This window comes from Terrapene carolina, unplaced genomic scaffold (genome assembly GCF_002925995.2).
Source record: "Terrapene carolina triunguis isolate 2854851 unplaced genomic scaffold, T_m_triunguis-2.0 Scaffold55, whole genome shotgun sequence".
In the NCBI taxonomy this organism is placed as follows: Eukaryota; Metazoa; Chordata; order Testudines; family Emydidae; genus Terrapene; species Terrapene triunguis.
In genome coordinates, this window is record NW_020664406.1 from 225,699 (window position 1) to 241,581 (window position 15,883).

At 38.9% G+C, this 15,883-nt stretch overlaps 1 protein-coding gene across 1 annotated transcript in view; it reads left to right on the plus strand.

The window, feature by feature from the left end:
• LOC112107510 (exocyst complex component 2) overlaps positions 1 to 15,883 on the plus strand; it is a 208,695-nt gene that overhangs the window by 140,993 nt on the left and 51,819 nt on the right. The window contains exons 22-23 of the mRNA XM_026658728.1: positions 103 to 219; positions 7,250 to 7,391. Coding sequence (XP_026514513.1) covers positions 103 to 219; positions 7,250 to 7,391 — 259 coding nt within the window. The remainder of the gene's footprint in view (positions 1 to 102; positions 220 to 7,249; positions 7,392 to 15,883) is intronic.

The window sequence follows — 15,883 nt, forward strand, 5'->3', positions numbered from 1 at the left end:
TTTTCCATGATCAAAATGTGTATAAACATAATAATGCACAGTTATCCTAGATATTTCCTAATTACTGTTCATTTTTCTTTCTTAAAACATCTCTTGATTTAGGAGCAAAGGCTTTTAATTGTACTCAGTAATTGCTGCTACCTGGAACGTCATACTTTCATAAATATAGCTGAACACTTTGAGAAACATAGCTTCCAAGGAGTTGAAAAAATAACTCAAGTAAGCAATAATATTAAAATAAAATTGCTACAGATGTATCATTACTTTGGATGGAAAGATTTTTTTTCCTTTTCACAGGTATTAAATTAAGTATTTGTACAATCACCCAGAATAAATATTACTTGACCCTCCTACAAGTGAGTGGGATTTAAAGCATCTGTTTAAAAAAACAATAATAATAATAATAATTAATATGTCTATGTGTGTTTATGTGTGTGGTTTAAATAAATAGTGTAGCAAATGTGAGCACTTGTTAAAGACTTGTATGTTCATAGGCAATGTTTATCTGATTTCTAAGTAAAGCTTTTTAATGTCACTGTGTTTTCTTAATGCAAAGAATAAAAAGATCATAATCTCAAAATACATTTGATAGATTAAATAATCTAGTAATCTCTACCACTTGACAGCTCTTGTTCATAAACTAGATCAGGGATTTTTTTTTTTCAAAGAACGAAAATGTCAAGGTGGGCGGCTATAGATGTCTCATTTTCCTGCCTTTTTGTAATGATTAATCATTTTTTATGAGAAATGTTATGACTTAGAATCTTTATGGCCATATAGTTGGTTTATTTCCAGAAATGTTTGTTGTTTGAAAGTAAAATGTTATCTCTTCCAGTACAGAGTATTTCTCTACAAACTGATGCTTCTACTACACAATGAACTCTCATAGCCGTTCCAGTGAATGTGTTTGAACTTTTGTGGCTGGAATCATTTTGAATATCATTCAAATGGGGTTTGAAATTATTTGCATTGTTAGTATAGTATACAAAATTGCTCTAGATTTCTCCCTTCACGCTCAACTATCCTGAAATGCTTAATAAAGTGCTGAGTTAGGTACTGGTAGTGTGGTGACTATATAGGCAAATGAGGTGCCCATTATATATTCAGCAATTGATCTTGAACAGCCACATCAAAGTATTGTTCTTAAAATCTGGTATTTTTATAAAGAACAAAATTCAAACATTGAAGTCACTGAACAATTTAAAATCTATATTAACCCTTTAATGACCGTGGACAATGCAGTACTGTACATACAGTACATATATAAAGTACTAGTTGGTATATATAGTACCAGATGGTATTCGCCCAATAATTTTGAAGGAACTCAGATGTGAAATTGCAGAACTGATAACTGTGGTATGTAACTCATTGTTTAAATCAGCCTCTGTACTAGATGACTAGAAGATACATAATGTAACACTGATATTTTTAAAAGGCTCTAGAAGTGATCCTGGCAATTACAGACCAGCAAATGTAACTTCAGTACCAAGCAAACTGGCTAAAACTATAGTAAAGAACAGACTTATCAGACACAATGATGAACACGATATGATGGGGAAGAGTCAACACGGCTTTTGAAAAGGGAAGTCCTGCCTCACCAATCTATTAGAATTCTTTGAGGGTGTCAACAACAGTGTGTGGACAAAGGTGATCCAGTTGATGTAGTGTACTTGGACTTTCAGAAATCTCCCACACCAGAGATTCTTAAGTAAAGTAAGCAATTGTGATAATAAGGAAGGTCCTCTTCTGGATCAGTAACTGGTTAAAAGATTGAAGAAAAAGGGTAGGATTAAATGATGAGTTTTCACAATGGAAAGAGGTAAATATTGGGGTCCCCTGATGATCTGTACTGGGACCTGTGCTGTTCAACGTATTCATAAATGATCTTGAAAAGGGGGTAAACATAGAGGTAGCAAAGTTGCAGACAATACAAAATTACTGAAGACAGGTCCAAAGCTGACTCTGAAGATTTTCACAAAATTGGGTCACTGGGCAACAATATAGCAGATGAAATTTAATGTTGATAAGTGCAAAGTAATTCACACTGGAAAAAATAATCCCAACTATTCATATAAAATTATGGGCTCTAAATTAGCTGCTACCATTCAAGAAAGAGTTCTTAGAATCATCATGGATAGTTCTCTGAAAACATCAGGTCGATGTGCAGCAGGAGTCAAAAAAGCTAACAATGTTAGGAAAGGGATAAATAATAAGAGAGAAAATATCACAACGCCACTATATAACTCCATTGTACACCCACAGCTTGAATACTGTGTGCAGTTCTGGTTGTCTCATCTCAAAAAAGATATTAGAATTGGAAAAGGTATAGAGAAGGGCAACAAAAATGATTAGGGATATGGAACAGCTTCCATATGAGGAGATATCAAAAAAGATTGCTTTAGAATAGAGATGACTGAAGGGGGGTTATGATGAGGTCTATGAAATCATGAATGGTGTGGAAAAAGTGAATAGCGAAGTGTAATTTACCCCTTCTCAGTACAAGAACCAGAAGTCACCCGATGAAATTAATAGGCAGTAGGTTTGAAACAAACATAACAAAGTACTTCTTCACACGATGCGTAGTCAACCTGTGGAATTTGTTGCCGGGGGCTATTGTAAAGGCTAAAAGTATAACTGGGTTGAAAAAAGAATTAGGTAAGTTCATGGAGGATAGGTCCATCAAAGTCTATAGCCAAGATGATCAGGTACACAACCCCGTGCTTTTGGTGTCTCTGAACCTCTGATTACCAGAAGCTGAGACTGGCTGAGAGGGGCTGAATTATCCAATAATTGCCCTGTTCTGTTCATTCTTTCTGAAGCTTCAGGCCCTGGCCACGACCAGAAGACAGGATGCTGGGTTAGATGGATCATTGGTCTGACCCAGCATGGCCGTTATATAAATGTTCATAGGGTGATCATGAGGGCTATATTAGTACCTAGATGGATAGTTAGATTATCCTTCTAAGAGTTCATTTGGTAGCCAGTTTAGAAAACAACAGTGTTTAAAACATACATTGAGTGCTAATTGATTAATATTAATGTTTCATATTAAGTACTGAACAGATAACTTGTTGGAGGTCAGGCAACATGCTACTATTGCACAAATACCGTGAAAGAAAATAGAATAGTATTTTGGCTGCAGTTGTAGTTTTTGGGAGTTGCTGTGTCCACTGATTCCTCATGGACAGATTAGAGGTCAGATTAGATGATCATGATTGTCCCTTCTGACCTTAAAGTCTATGAGTCTATGAGCTGACTCATCTAGTTATATTTCCATGTGAATGCCATCAGGCACTCAACGTTTATAATCACTGTACTTTTTTCTGTTTATTCAAAGTACTTTCAGTCTTTCATTCTCTTGTAATAGGTTTACACAGATGCATTATCAGATGAAGTGTTATTTTCAGCCATTCAGGAGTGAGTTCAGATAAATGGAAGTGTAGGCAGTGACAGCTACTGTCTAGTGACAAATCTCCTTTCTCCTATAGTTAAGTAGAATTACACTGTTGTGTTGCAGTATCACAGATAAGCTTAGATGGGGGAACCAACAACCACAGCCTGTAACCTTATTCTTGCACAATCTGTCTTTGCCAAATCAAGAGGATGCACCATACTGTATTGTAGATGTAATCAAGCAATTCCAGGGAGGAGTTTTACACATCTTAAAACACTAAACACTTTTTATGGGAAACCTGCCAAAGCCCTGAAAGATTTTTTAACTTAACAGTTTTAGGAAGTACAGAGCAGAGCCTGACTTCAGTCAGGAGTGTAAGATCTAACCTAATTAGCATTATCTTCTTGATTGACCCAGAAATATTTCATTTTAAGGTGGAAATAGTCTAAAACATTTCTGTCCAAAAGAAATCCTCCTTTTTTATAAAAGACCAAAAGATTCACTAATCGCAGCCATGATGACCTCATCACTAAATGTTACCAGTTGAATTGATTTCAAGATGCTTCTCTTTTTTATAGGTTAGTGAGAATATTAATGCTTCTTTCTAATGTTTGTGAGTCAGGGGAATTCCCTTGGGTATTAGATACTTAAGGAAACCTTACCATTGAGTTCAGTGGGCATCAGAGAGGCCCTAAGTTGCATGATGTTCATTGCCCATAGAATGACTAAAATCAAATTACTTGACCACTGTTTTGAAAACCTGGCTCTGCATCAGTGATGTGCAAATTTTATAGCACAGAGGGCCAAATTGGCAGCTTCCCAAGATCCTGAGTGCCACCATTAATTTGCATATATATATTTATATATTATTTTAATTGAAGATGAATACACACATCTCTTTCTTATGGAGTCTTGTAAGTGTACACAGTTCTTTCCAAATCACACAGACCCAGACTTGAACTCTTGAGGACTCCAGAAGTTGGAGGGCATTTGTAATGGAGAATTCATGGCTGAAGAACCAAACATAGTCATATGGCTAAAAACAAACCAAAACTGTACTGGACGTGGAAAGGATAGAAGCAAACAAATAATATATGGAGTCAGTTAAAGCTTGCAGAATGAAGATGAGGGTGAAATAAAAGGCAGAATGAACTAATGCTTGAGAAAGTGGGAATATAAGTTTGAGCTGTTGCTCCATAATTAAAATTACAAATGAGTTTCCATTATAACCTCCAACTCCACACACCTCCACACTAAGATCCACACTAAAAAACTATATCTACCTCATAGTTAGTGGTTTGCAGTGTTGTTGTATCTATGTTACTCCCTGGATATGAGAGAGACAGGGTGGGTAAGATAATGTCCTTCAATATTGATATTTGGAGCTCTAAAGTTTCTCTCTTTCACCAACAGAAGTTGGTCCAATAAAAGGTATTACCTTACCTACCTTGTGTGTCTCATATTTAGTAGGTTAGATCTGGTGCTGAGGTAGAATTTTTCTATACAGTATGAACTGAAATGGAAAAGGGGCTAGGTAAGTATGCCATTTCGTAGCCCTCTCTCCCCCCCCCCCACCCCACCCCCACCCCCGAAAAAAACAAATCCAGAGAAATATAAAACTATGGGTTTTATGCACAAGAACAAACTTTTGTTCTTTAGATTCTAAACTTCCTTGCTTTTGAATTGGAACATCAGTAGGAATGACTGGCTCATGGACATGAAAATAGAGACCTTAGCTTGTATTTTAAAATAAGTAAATCACTATCCCTTTTCCTTACAGAGATAAAGCTGAAAATGTAACCTGTCACTTGTCCATTTGTTCATGCGGGTGGTGGGGGAGATTTTTCTATTAAAGGGCTCATGAGGGAGGCTGCCAATCTTAAGACTCACATAGGCAGGAGCAGGAAGAGGTGGGGTAGGTCTCCGTGAGGGTTCTCCCCTTTGCAGACTTCAGAAATCCCACGGGAAGTGGGTGGTAGGGAGGGAAGGAATTGCATCCCTGACCTTTTCCTGAGGGCCAGTTCTCACTGCCCTCATGAATTTGTGGTTCTCAGCTGTTGGACTCACTTCTGACACCGCTCAGAAGGTTCACTAGGTGGAGAAAGCAGGAAAGCACTAGTGTATGCTGCTCCTGAGCACCAATTTCTCCCATTGGACTCCTCTGCTGCTGGGAGCCTCCATGCTCCCACCAATATACCTGCTTTCTCCCATATTCACATTCCCCTCCAGAACTCCTGTTTCTCTCCCCATATCCAGCTCAAGAGACCTCCTGTCCCCATCTACACCACCATCAGGACCCAGTGATTTGTGATTAGAGTGCTCAGGAACAGATTAGGGGTGTAGTAGGAGAAGGCAGAGCAACAGAAGCATCAATGATTTCCTCCTTGCTTCATTCAGTGAATCTTCAAGTGGTTTTCAGCACGGGGACTCCTATCTGATAAGTCTCCATGGGAAGAAGACAGTGAAGTGCTAGGGCTTTTTTTCCCCCCCTGCCTTTTACTTCTGTTCTCCTGGATTGGTCTTGAGCCTTCCAGGATGAGAGGTGTTCAGGTGAGAGGGGAAGTCCCTAAACCTCACAGTGACTGAGAAACGTGCTGAGTGACATTTAAAAAATTTTACCTTGAAATCTGATAAGCTCATAAACATAAATATCTTCAACAAGTGGTCCCATGTCATTTTCTGCATGACTTGTTTAATTAGCATTCATGGTGATATCAGGATGTTAACTTTCTACTACTTTTAGTATTGTCTACATTTCAGGTTTCACATTATGTTCTGGAATTGCTTTAGAAAATGTAGCTGTCTTGTGTAGTTATATTAAGAAGAAAATACTTGTACAGTATTGAAAGAGGTACAGTCTTTAAATATAGCGAGCAAGTGAAACGTACACATACATGTATCTCATTGACTAATCTTTTTGTAAGAGTGTTTGACGGTTTAGTTACTTTATTTGGAGGTTTCAGTAATTGTAGTGCTTGTATTTAGCTGTATTCACACAAAGGAAAGAAGAGCACGTCCTTGTTCTATACTGTACCCAAAAGAGCTGCAGCTTATTGTTTTGTTGTACAAGGATACTTTAAAATAGTACACCTCTACCCTGATATAACGCTGTCCTCGGGAGCCAAAATATCTTACCGCGTTATAGGTGAAACCGCATTATATCGAACTTGCTTTGATCCGCTGGAGTGCGCAGCTCTCTCCCCCTCCCTCCTCCCGCCCCTGAGCACTGCTTTACCGCGTTATATTCTAATTCGTGTTATATCGGGTCGCGTTATATCGGGGTAGAGGTGTACTTGCAATGAACTTTGAATAAGCTGCTAGGAGGTCACAGATCTCTGGTGAAACCGAATTTTTCAAAAGGATTAAACTCTATATACAATGAATAATAAAAAAAAATCCATAGTTACATTAGGTGGGTTAAAAATATTATAAGGATTTTAAGCATTCATGTTTCAGGACATAAGCCAGCCACTAAAGGCTTGATCCTGCTCCCATTGAAGTCACTAGTAAAATTCACTGCCTTCAGTGATGCAGGATCAATACCTAAATGACAGAATTAGGAAGAAATTATGCTTATGGGAAGGTTATTCCAGGATTCTCCACTATGGAGTTTCTTACGTCTTTCTGTGAAGCATCTGGTACTGGCCACAGTCAGAAAAGGGATACTGGACTAGTCTGCCCAGTGATGTGATTCAATATGGAAATTCTTACAGTCAAAGAGATATTGCTTAAAATTATAAGGTTGTAAGCATATGGCATGTTTCCTAAAAATTAAAGAGAAGACAAACCATAAATTGTTGATTATTATTCTTGCTTTTATAATTAAGTGTGCTTTTCTTTTTGCTTTGATTTTAGATTAGTATGGAATCCTTAAAGGAGTTGGATCAAAGACTGTTTGAAATTTACATTGAATTGAAGGCAGATCCTATAGTTGGCTCATTAGAACCTGGCATTTATGCAGGATATTTTGATTGGAAAGATTGTCTCATTCCAACAGGTAAATATCTGTTTAATAACTGTGTAATTATTCTAACAGAGGCTGAGATGAATTGAGATTTAAAAATCTGATGTTTAATTACAAACTGTTTTCTCATCTGGTTTTTCTTAACATTTACCAAGATTTCATTTAAAGTTGTTTTTCAGAGATTTTACTCTATAATTCCTAGATCTCTTTTCAAATGCCCTCAAACTATTATAGCATCTTTTATCATTGATGTTTTAATGCTTGTTTTTCATGATTATTTTGCTTCATTGCTAATATATAATGGAATGATTATGAAAGACTTCTTTGCCATTTTTTCTTTTGAAATTCATTGGGATTTTTTGTAAAAATCTGGTCACTTTTTAACAGCTCTAACTGCAATTCTGAAAAGGTGAAAGTTATAAGAAAATGTGTAGGTGTAGCATAGTAACAGTAGTTCAGCAACAAAAAATAAAATGTACAAGGATTCATAGATTCCAAAGCCAAAAAGGACCATTGTGATCATCTAGTCTGACCTCCTTCCTGTATAACATGGGCCATCAAAGTTCCCCCCAAATAGTTCCTATAGCATATCTTTTAAACAAAAATCCAATCTTGGTTTAAAAATTGCTAGAGATAGAGAATCTACCATGACCCTAGGTTCAACAATGCCAAACAATATAGAGAAATACTAGTCTAAGGACCTTCCCTTTTACTACTTACGAAGTATTTAATACTTTCCAGTTCATCTCCAGGTATGGGGTTAAAAAAAAAACAACTGCTTGATCAGAATAAAATAACAGTCCTAGTTGACTGGGAACTGGCAAGACACATCTTAGTGTGCAGTTCTGTTCTACTGAATCATTAAAAAAGTCCAGTTAATTAATCTGGTGATTCATGAGAGAAATGTATTTGTGAAGCCATCCTGGTACTTTTTAATACCACATCTGAATGAAATTAATATCTGCTCTTAAAAGTAATCTTTTACTAATGCAGATTTAAAAATTTTGATTTGAGTCATTGAACTGAATGTGTAGATTTTAACTGTTTTACCCAAGATTGTCACAAAAGTTGATGCCATTGGGGGGGGGGTCCGGGGGGGACTTCAGTGGTGCAGAATTATCTGTCTCAGTAGAATCATGGGAGGAACTGGTAGTGTCATCTAGTTAAGGTTGCTCGACACTTCCCATTAATTCAGAATGATCCGGACAAACTGGAGAAATGGTCTGAAGTAAAGAGGATGAAATTCAGTGACGACAAATGCAAAAGTACTCCACTTAGGAAGGCACAATCAGGTGCACACATACAAAATGGGAAATGACTGCCTAGGAAGGCGTACTGCGGAAAGGGATCTGGGGGTCATAGTGGACCACAAACTAAATGATGAGTCAACAGTGTAACACTGTTGCAAAAAAAGAAAACATTCTGGGATGTATTAGCAGGAGAGTTGTAAGCAAGACATGAGAAGTAATTCTTCTTCTCTACTCCGCACTGATTAGCCCTAACTCAACTGGAGTATTGTGTCCAGTTCTAGGTGCCACATTTCAGGAAAGATATGGACAAATTGGAGAAAGTCCAGAGAAGAGCAACAAAAATTATTAAAGGTCTAGAAAATATGACCTATGAGGAAAGATTGAAAAATGTGGGTTTGTTTAATCTAGAGAAGACTGAGAGGGGACATAACAGTTTTCAGTACATAAAAGGTTGCTACGAGAAGGAGGGGGGAAAGTTGTTTTCCTTAACCTCTGAGGATAGGACAGGAACCAATGGGCTTAAATTTCAACAAGAACAGTTTAGGTTGGACATTAGGAAAAATTTCCCAACTGTCAGGGTGGTTAAGCACTGGAATAAATTGCCTAGGGAGATTGTGGAATCTCCATCATCGGAAATTTTTAAGAGCAGGTTAGACAGACATCTGTCAGGGATGGTCTAGATAATACTTAGTCCTGCCATGAGTGCAGGGGACTGGACTAGATGACTTCTCGAGGTCCTTTCCAGTCCTATGATTCTATTATATTGTATTATTATAACCCCTGTTTTCAGTTGCTTTTAATTTTGCCAAAATGTAATTGTTTGGGCTGAAATTTTCCATTCTGCATACTTGCTTCAGGCTGATTTTTTATACATACATATACATATACATATATAAAAGTTTCAACAAAAACAGTTCAGCTGGTTCCAAGAACTGGTTTGTACAAGTCAGTATGTGATGTCTTTTCAGTTTTCTTTTATAAAATATCAAGGGAAGTTACACACACACACATCTAGATTAAAAGAATATTAAGGTTGCAAAGTCAAGCCCTCAAAAGTTTAAGAAATTCCAGAATTAAGATTGCCTGTTCAACATTAATTCAGTCACTTTGTGCATATGCATTATGATACAGCCTCTAATTATATGATCACATGCTATCTCCCCCTCCCCTCCCCCCCAGGTCCCTGCCTTATTCATTGTACAGGATGGATGGTGCTCTGGGGATGAATCAGGGGTTTGTAGTGAAGAAGGCTGTTGTCTGTAGGACTCCTGCTTCATTTGTTGCAGAAATTGGAAGGTGCACGGTGAACGAGGCAGGGGGTTGCAGGAACAGGAAGGACAGTCTCATGGTTAAGACAGCTGAGTGTTGCCCTGGAGAACTGGATTCTATCCCTGCCTCTTCCAGAGTGTTCTTATGTGGTTCTGGGAAAGTCACTTAAACCAAAAATTTTGCAAGTGGCTACTACTAATCGTGTGTTACTTTTTCTTGGTGCTCTGCTTGAGATCCAGGGGCTAAGTACTCACAACTGCAACTGAAGTCACTGGAAACAGTGCTTTGAGTATATAAAGTTGTATAAAATGCAAAGCATTCTGAAAAAATCAGGCCTTAGCCATCTCAAATTGGGCATCCAGTGTACACTTTTGATCTTTATCTCTCTCAACTTCAGTTTCCCATCTGTAAAATGGGGATAATGCAGCTTTATCTCAAAGAAGGTTGTGAAAATAAATTCATTAATATTTGTCAAATACTCATAGTATTAGCTTCATAGAAGCGTGCAGGAGGAAATTAATCATTCAGAGCAGGGTTTGAATAGTGTGCAGAAAATAAGGCCTGGGGCCACACATTGAACGATGAGGAGAAAGCAAAATATTGAATAGCTGCACATTCAGTGAGCACCATCCATTCTGTGCACTGAATGAGGCAGGGATACTGTGTTTAAAAATAGCGAGTGATCATGTAATTAAAGACTGTATCATAATGTATATGTACAAGAAGGAGGATTGGAGGATTAAGGTTGCACAGGCAATCTTAATTCTGGAATATCTTAAATTTTGTGTCTTGACTTTGCAACCTACAGTCTTTTAACTGTAGAGGGCTTTTTAAGTGTAATTAAGTAAAGTTGCACACAAAAAAGTAACTACATATTAACATACTCATTTTGATTACACTGATGGCATGATCAACCTTCTTTATGATGTAAATTATAGCTAGTTTTTCAGTATGAAGTAAATCTTATTAAATTGACAGGATTTATTTACAGATTTACTGTTAATTTAATGATTAATTCAAAAGCCTTATATTATTATGCAGATTCGAAGGACAGAGTTTTCTAATTGACACTGAATATTGAAATTGAATACAATATCCTAGAAAAGACTGGCTTTTACTGCGGGAACATTGCTGCCAATTTAAACTAATGGAGTTTAGATCTTTACATAGGGCGCTCTAGAATTGATTGTCCTAACAGATATTTAATCTAATGCAGTTGCAGAAGGAATGAAAAGAGAAACACATGAACTGGGGGGAGGGGGGATATGAATGTTCAGCAGTTGCTTTCTATGATTAATATTTTATTCTCAATGTTCTCCATCCACACCATGGAATCCTGGCTAATCCATCAGTTTGCTTGGATTTTCACTTGAGGCTAAAATGTTTTTCCTGTCTTGATAAAGAATCCTATCAAATTTGTTATACTTCCCTTGTGTATCGTTTACCTAATCGTTAATACTAGGTTCCATACTCTGGATTCCAAATTCCACATTCTTCTAAGAAGCTAATCATGGTTACATGATTAAATATGTTGTGCGTGGATATGAGAGTTCACTGCTGAACATTGAAATTGTAAAGTAGGAGCACAAATAATTTGTTACAAAATAACAGACTTCATAGTGGACTAGTGTGAACAGGTTAGAGGCCTGACTATATGAAACACGTGGGCAGTGTTTGATCAGTAGCTAGTCCTCTCTCTGTTTCTTGTGATGTGTTTATCGCTTCTGAACACATAATAGGTTTCTTGACCATTTTGTTACCTTAAACTAAAGTGGTCATCATCTTAACTGGCAGTAGCATTGTCTGATGCCCAATTACACATATATTGGTGGTTTAGATGATAAACAGGTAATTTAAAATTTAATTACTCAATGGATCATCCCTTCTGATTAATACTGAGAAAGTAGGGCAGTCGGCTAGTTATCTTAGGTGCCTGTACACGAATGCAAGAAGCCTGGGAAACAAGCAGGAAGAATTGGAAGTCCTGGCACAGTCAAGGAACTATGATGTGTTTGGAATAACAGAGACTTGGTGGGGTAACTCACATGACTGGAGCACTGTCATGGATGGGTATAAACTGTTCAGGAAGGACAGGCAGGGGAGAAAAGTTGGAGGAGTTGCACTGTACGTAAGAGAGTGGTATGATTGCTCAGAGCTCCAGTATGAAACTGGAGAAAAGTCTGTTGAGAACCTTTGGGTTAAGTGTAGGGGCGAGAGCAACAAGGGTGATGTCATGGTGGGGCATCTGCTATAGACCACCAGACCAGGAGGGTGAGGTAGACGAGGCTTTCTTCGGACAACTAACAGAAGTTTCCAGATCACAGGCCCTGGTTCTTCTGGGGGACTTCAATCTGCTGAGAGAGCAATACAGCAGTGCACAATCCAGGAAGTTTTTGGAGAGTGTTGGGGACAGCATGCTGGTGCAAGTGCTGGAGGAAACAACTAGGGGCCGTGCTCCTCTTGACCTGCTGCTCACAAACAGGGAAGAATTGGTAGGGGAAGTAGAAGTGGGTGGCAACCTGGGTAGCAGTGACCATGAGATGGTCGAGCTCAGGATCCTGACAAAAGGAAGAAAGGAGAGCAGCAGAATACGGACCCTGGACTTCAGAAAAGCAGACTTTGACTCCCTCAGGGAACTGATGAGCAGGATCCCCTGGGAGGCTAATATGAGGGGGAAAGGAATCCAGGAGAGCTGGCTGTATTTTAAAGAAGCCTTATTGACGGCGCAGGAACAAACCATCTCAGTGTGCAGAAAGAATAGCCAATATGGCGGGCAACCAGTTTGGCTTAAGAGAGAAATCATCGGTGAACTTAAATACAAAAAGGAAGCTTACAAGAATTGGAAACTTGTACAGATGACTAGGGAGGAGTATAAAAATATTGCTCGAGCATGCTGGGGTGTAATCAGGAAGGCCAAAGCACAATTGGAGTTGCAGCTAGCAGGGGATGTGAAGGGTAACAAAAAGGGTTTCTACAGGTATGTTAGCAACAAGAAGGAGGTCAGGGAAAATCTGGGACCCTTACTGATAGCAGCCTTCAACTACCTGAAGGGGGGTTCCAAAGAGGATGGAGCTTGGCTGTTCTCAGTGGTGGCAGATAACAGAACAAGAAGCAATGGTCTAAAGTTTCAGTGGGGGAGATCTAGGTTGGATCTAGTGATAAAACTATTTCACTAGGAGGGTGGTGAAGCACTGGAATGGGTTACCTAGAGAGGTAGTGCAATCTCCATCCTTTGTAAGGCCTGCCTGACAAAGCCCTATCTGGGATGAATTAGTTAGGGTTGGTTCTGCTTTGAGCAGGAGGTTGGACTAGATGACCTCCTGATGTCTGTTCCAACCCTAATCTATGATTCTATGAAACAACTGCACCAAAATGCTACATCACATATTGTGATCATCTAACGTAATTTCTTTGCTTTGGAATCTACATTAGTTTATGGTTACTCCCACTAAGGTTTTAGATTCCAATAAGATGATAGCACATGCTGAAACATGAGGTGGTATGTAGCTTGCATGTCATTTGAGTGCATGTCACTGTATTTAATTTTCTTGGAAACCATGCTATATACAATATTTCAGAGGGAAATAGGGCCAGCTACATTTGTGCTATAATTAATTAGCCTCTTCCCAGCCTGAGGGGGACAGACTAAGGAGGGTCAGGTGATAGATTAATGGACACCTTATAAAAAGCCTGAGAGTGAGCTCACTCTGGAGTGGGAACCACGGGAAGCGTGCAGTGCCCTGAGCCAGGGTCTGCAAAAGGCTAGGTACTCCAGGGGAACCATCTTGGGAACCCAGAGTGTATACCAGATCATGGAAAGATGTAAGAGACAGAGCCCAGAAAGGATCTGAGAACAGTAATCCGGGAGACCCAGCCCATGGGCCAAGAGCTCTATACCAGAACAGGGGAAGAGACTCCCAAAGGTAGCCTAGGAAAAAGGGGCTGGAAACAAGGCCCTGGTGGCCAGGCTGAAGAGAAGCTCTGAAGGGCACAGGAAAATGTTTGTTTGGGAATTTTTAGTTGGACTTTTGCTACCTTGCAAGGGATTATGTTGGTTTATCACTTGACTGGAGGCTTAAGCCACGTCTCCAGCAGTGATGTGTATGGGGAGAGCTAAGGAGCTCCACCTTGGGGACGGAAAATGAGGCAGGCAATGTGACGCTCAGCCAACAGAGGTGATACAGGGCACCCATGCCCCATGACGCAATACCACAGAATGCTACAATTACCTCCCTTATTCTCTTGTACTCTCACACGTGGCATTCTGGAACAACTAAGTGCAAAAAAAGTAGTTTTTAATTCACACTTGTAACTAGTATTACATCATACTTTAATAATTACATTAATATTGTATCATTACATTGAAGAATTATCTCTTTTCTGTAAGTTACAATTAAAAATAGTGTTAGAATGAGTTTAACTGAATAATTAGTTTAAGATTTCCAGGTTCACCAATGAACACAACCATACATTGTCTGAGTGCTAGATTTTGCATTTGGATCACTGCCTGCAGTACCTGGCAGAATAGACCTCTTCAAGTGTGTGATTGTTGTACAATATCTTTTTAAGTAGTTATTTTTAATTTGATTCAATTTTCTGAGTGAATTTGCTTTTACACAGATTTCTCAAAAGAAGGAAAGACTGTATGAGATGATATTTTGACTAAAATGTACAAAAGAATACTGTTCAGCTTAATGATACCATGACTGTGACACAGTGAACACCACCTGTTGGACTTGCCCTATCACTAAGTAGCAGTTCTTGAGGCTTTTGTTGCCTGATCAGCTTTACAAAATGTACCATGTGAACCATTACTTCCATGTCTCTGCAACTAAAAACATTCATCCTGTGCATCAAAATAGCTTTCTTTGGTTAATTTCACTTTAACCTCAAGTTCTCTTTCAAACTTGTTTTAGAAGATATGACATAATTTTCTAATATCTCTCATTTCTAATAAGGCAATATGGAAATGTTGTATCTGCATTAGTGGATAATGTATAGTATATTAATGCAATAACATATGTACTATCTGAGCAATAAACATTATGAACTGGATTCACTCCAGCAGGTGCAGAGAGATGTACGTTGTACCCTCTTTGCCCACAGGGGAAGCAGTTGCAAAGAGGGGGAGTGGGGTTTCAGATTCAAGGGAGTGCACAAGGTACTGCCACGATGCTCTCCTATAGGTTCTGCCAGGAGGACAGTTTTAAAATCTGGTGGAGCACCACAGGAGTCCCAGCAGAAACTGTCCTCGAGAGGCACTTCATTATCATATTTTCCAGGTCTCCTTTCCCTCTGTATCCAGCCCCACCCATTTCAAAGGCTTCATTGACTAGCTAAAGAGCTCTTAGCAGAGCATAGCTAGTGGCCAGCTTACTCTTTTACACTCCACCCATTTCCATGCAGAGTTTCTGCCACCAAGAGCTTTGAGCCTGATTTTTGTTAGTTTGTGCCTCCAGAACCTATGCCCTAAGTAGAGCTATTAACTATCATTTCATTGCCACTTGGGAATCTTCTTCCACATCATTTCTTATGGCTGGAATAGTCTTCCACTTGTTGTGCACCTGTCCATCTTCATTCAAAACCCTTCTTGAAACATACTTTGACATTAAGCCAGTGATAATCCACTAGAGAATGTCACCCATACCCCTGCTAACTTAGATTTCCTCTGTGACCCTTCAGCTTTCCCCCTGTATTCACCTGCCACGGCCCCCAGGCAAAATATCTTCTTGAGAGAGGATGCTTCTGTCCATGTCTTTTGTCAAACACTGTGTTGTAAGTCAGGCTCCTGGAACTCTTCGCATTTCAGCATCTCTCCTTAGAAGCTGAAGAACTTTGCTTTCTTTGGAGGCAGTCTGTGTGAAGTAACCTAGTCTGTGAGTCATATAATCACATTTTAAAAACAAGATTCATTAAAAATAGGGAGGAAATGGTAGCAAAACAAAATAAACTGTTTTCTACCCTGAAAGCTTCACAAAGCCTAGTGAGGCAGGCTTCCTTTATATT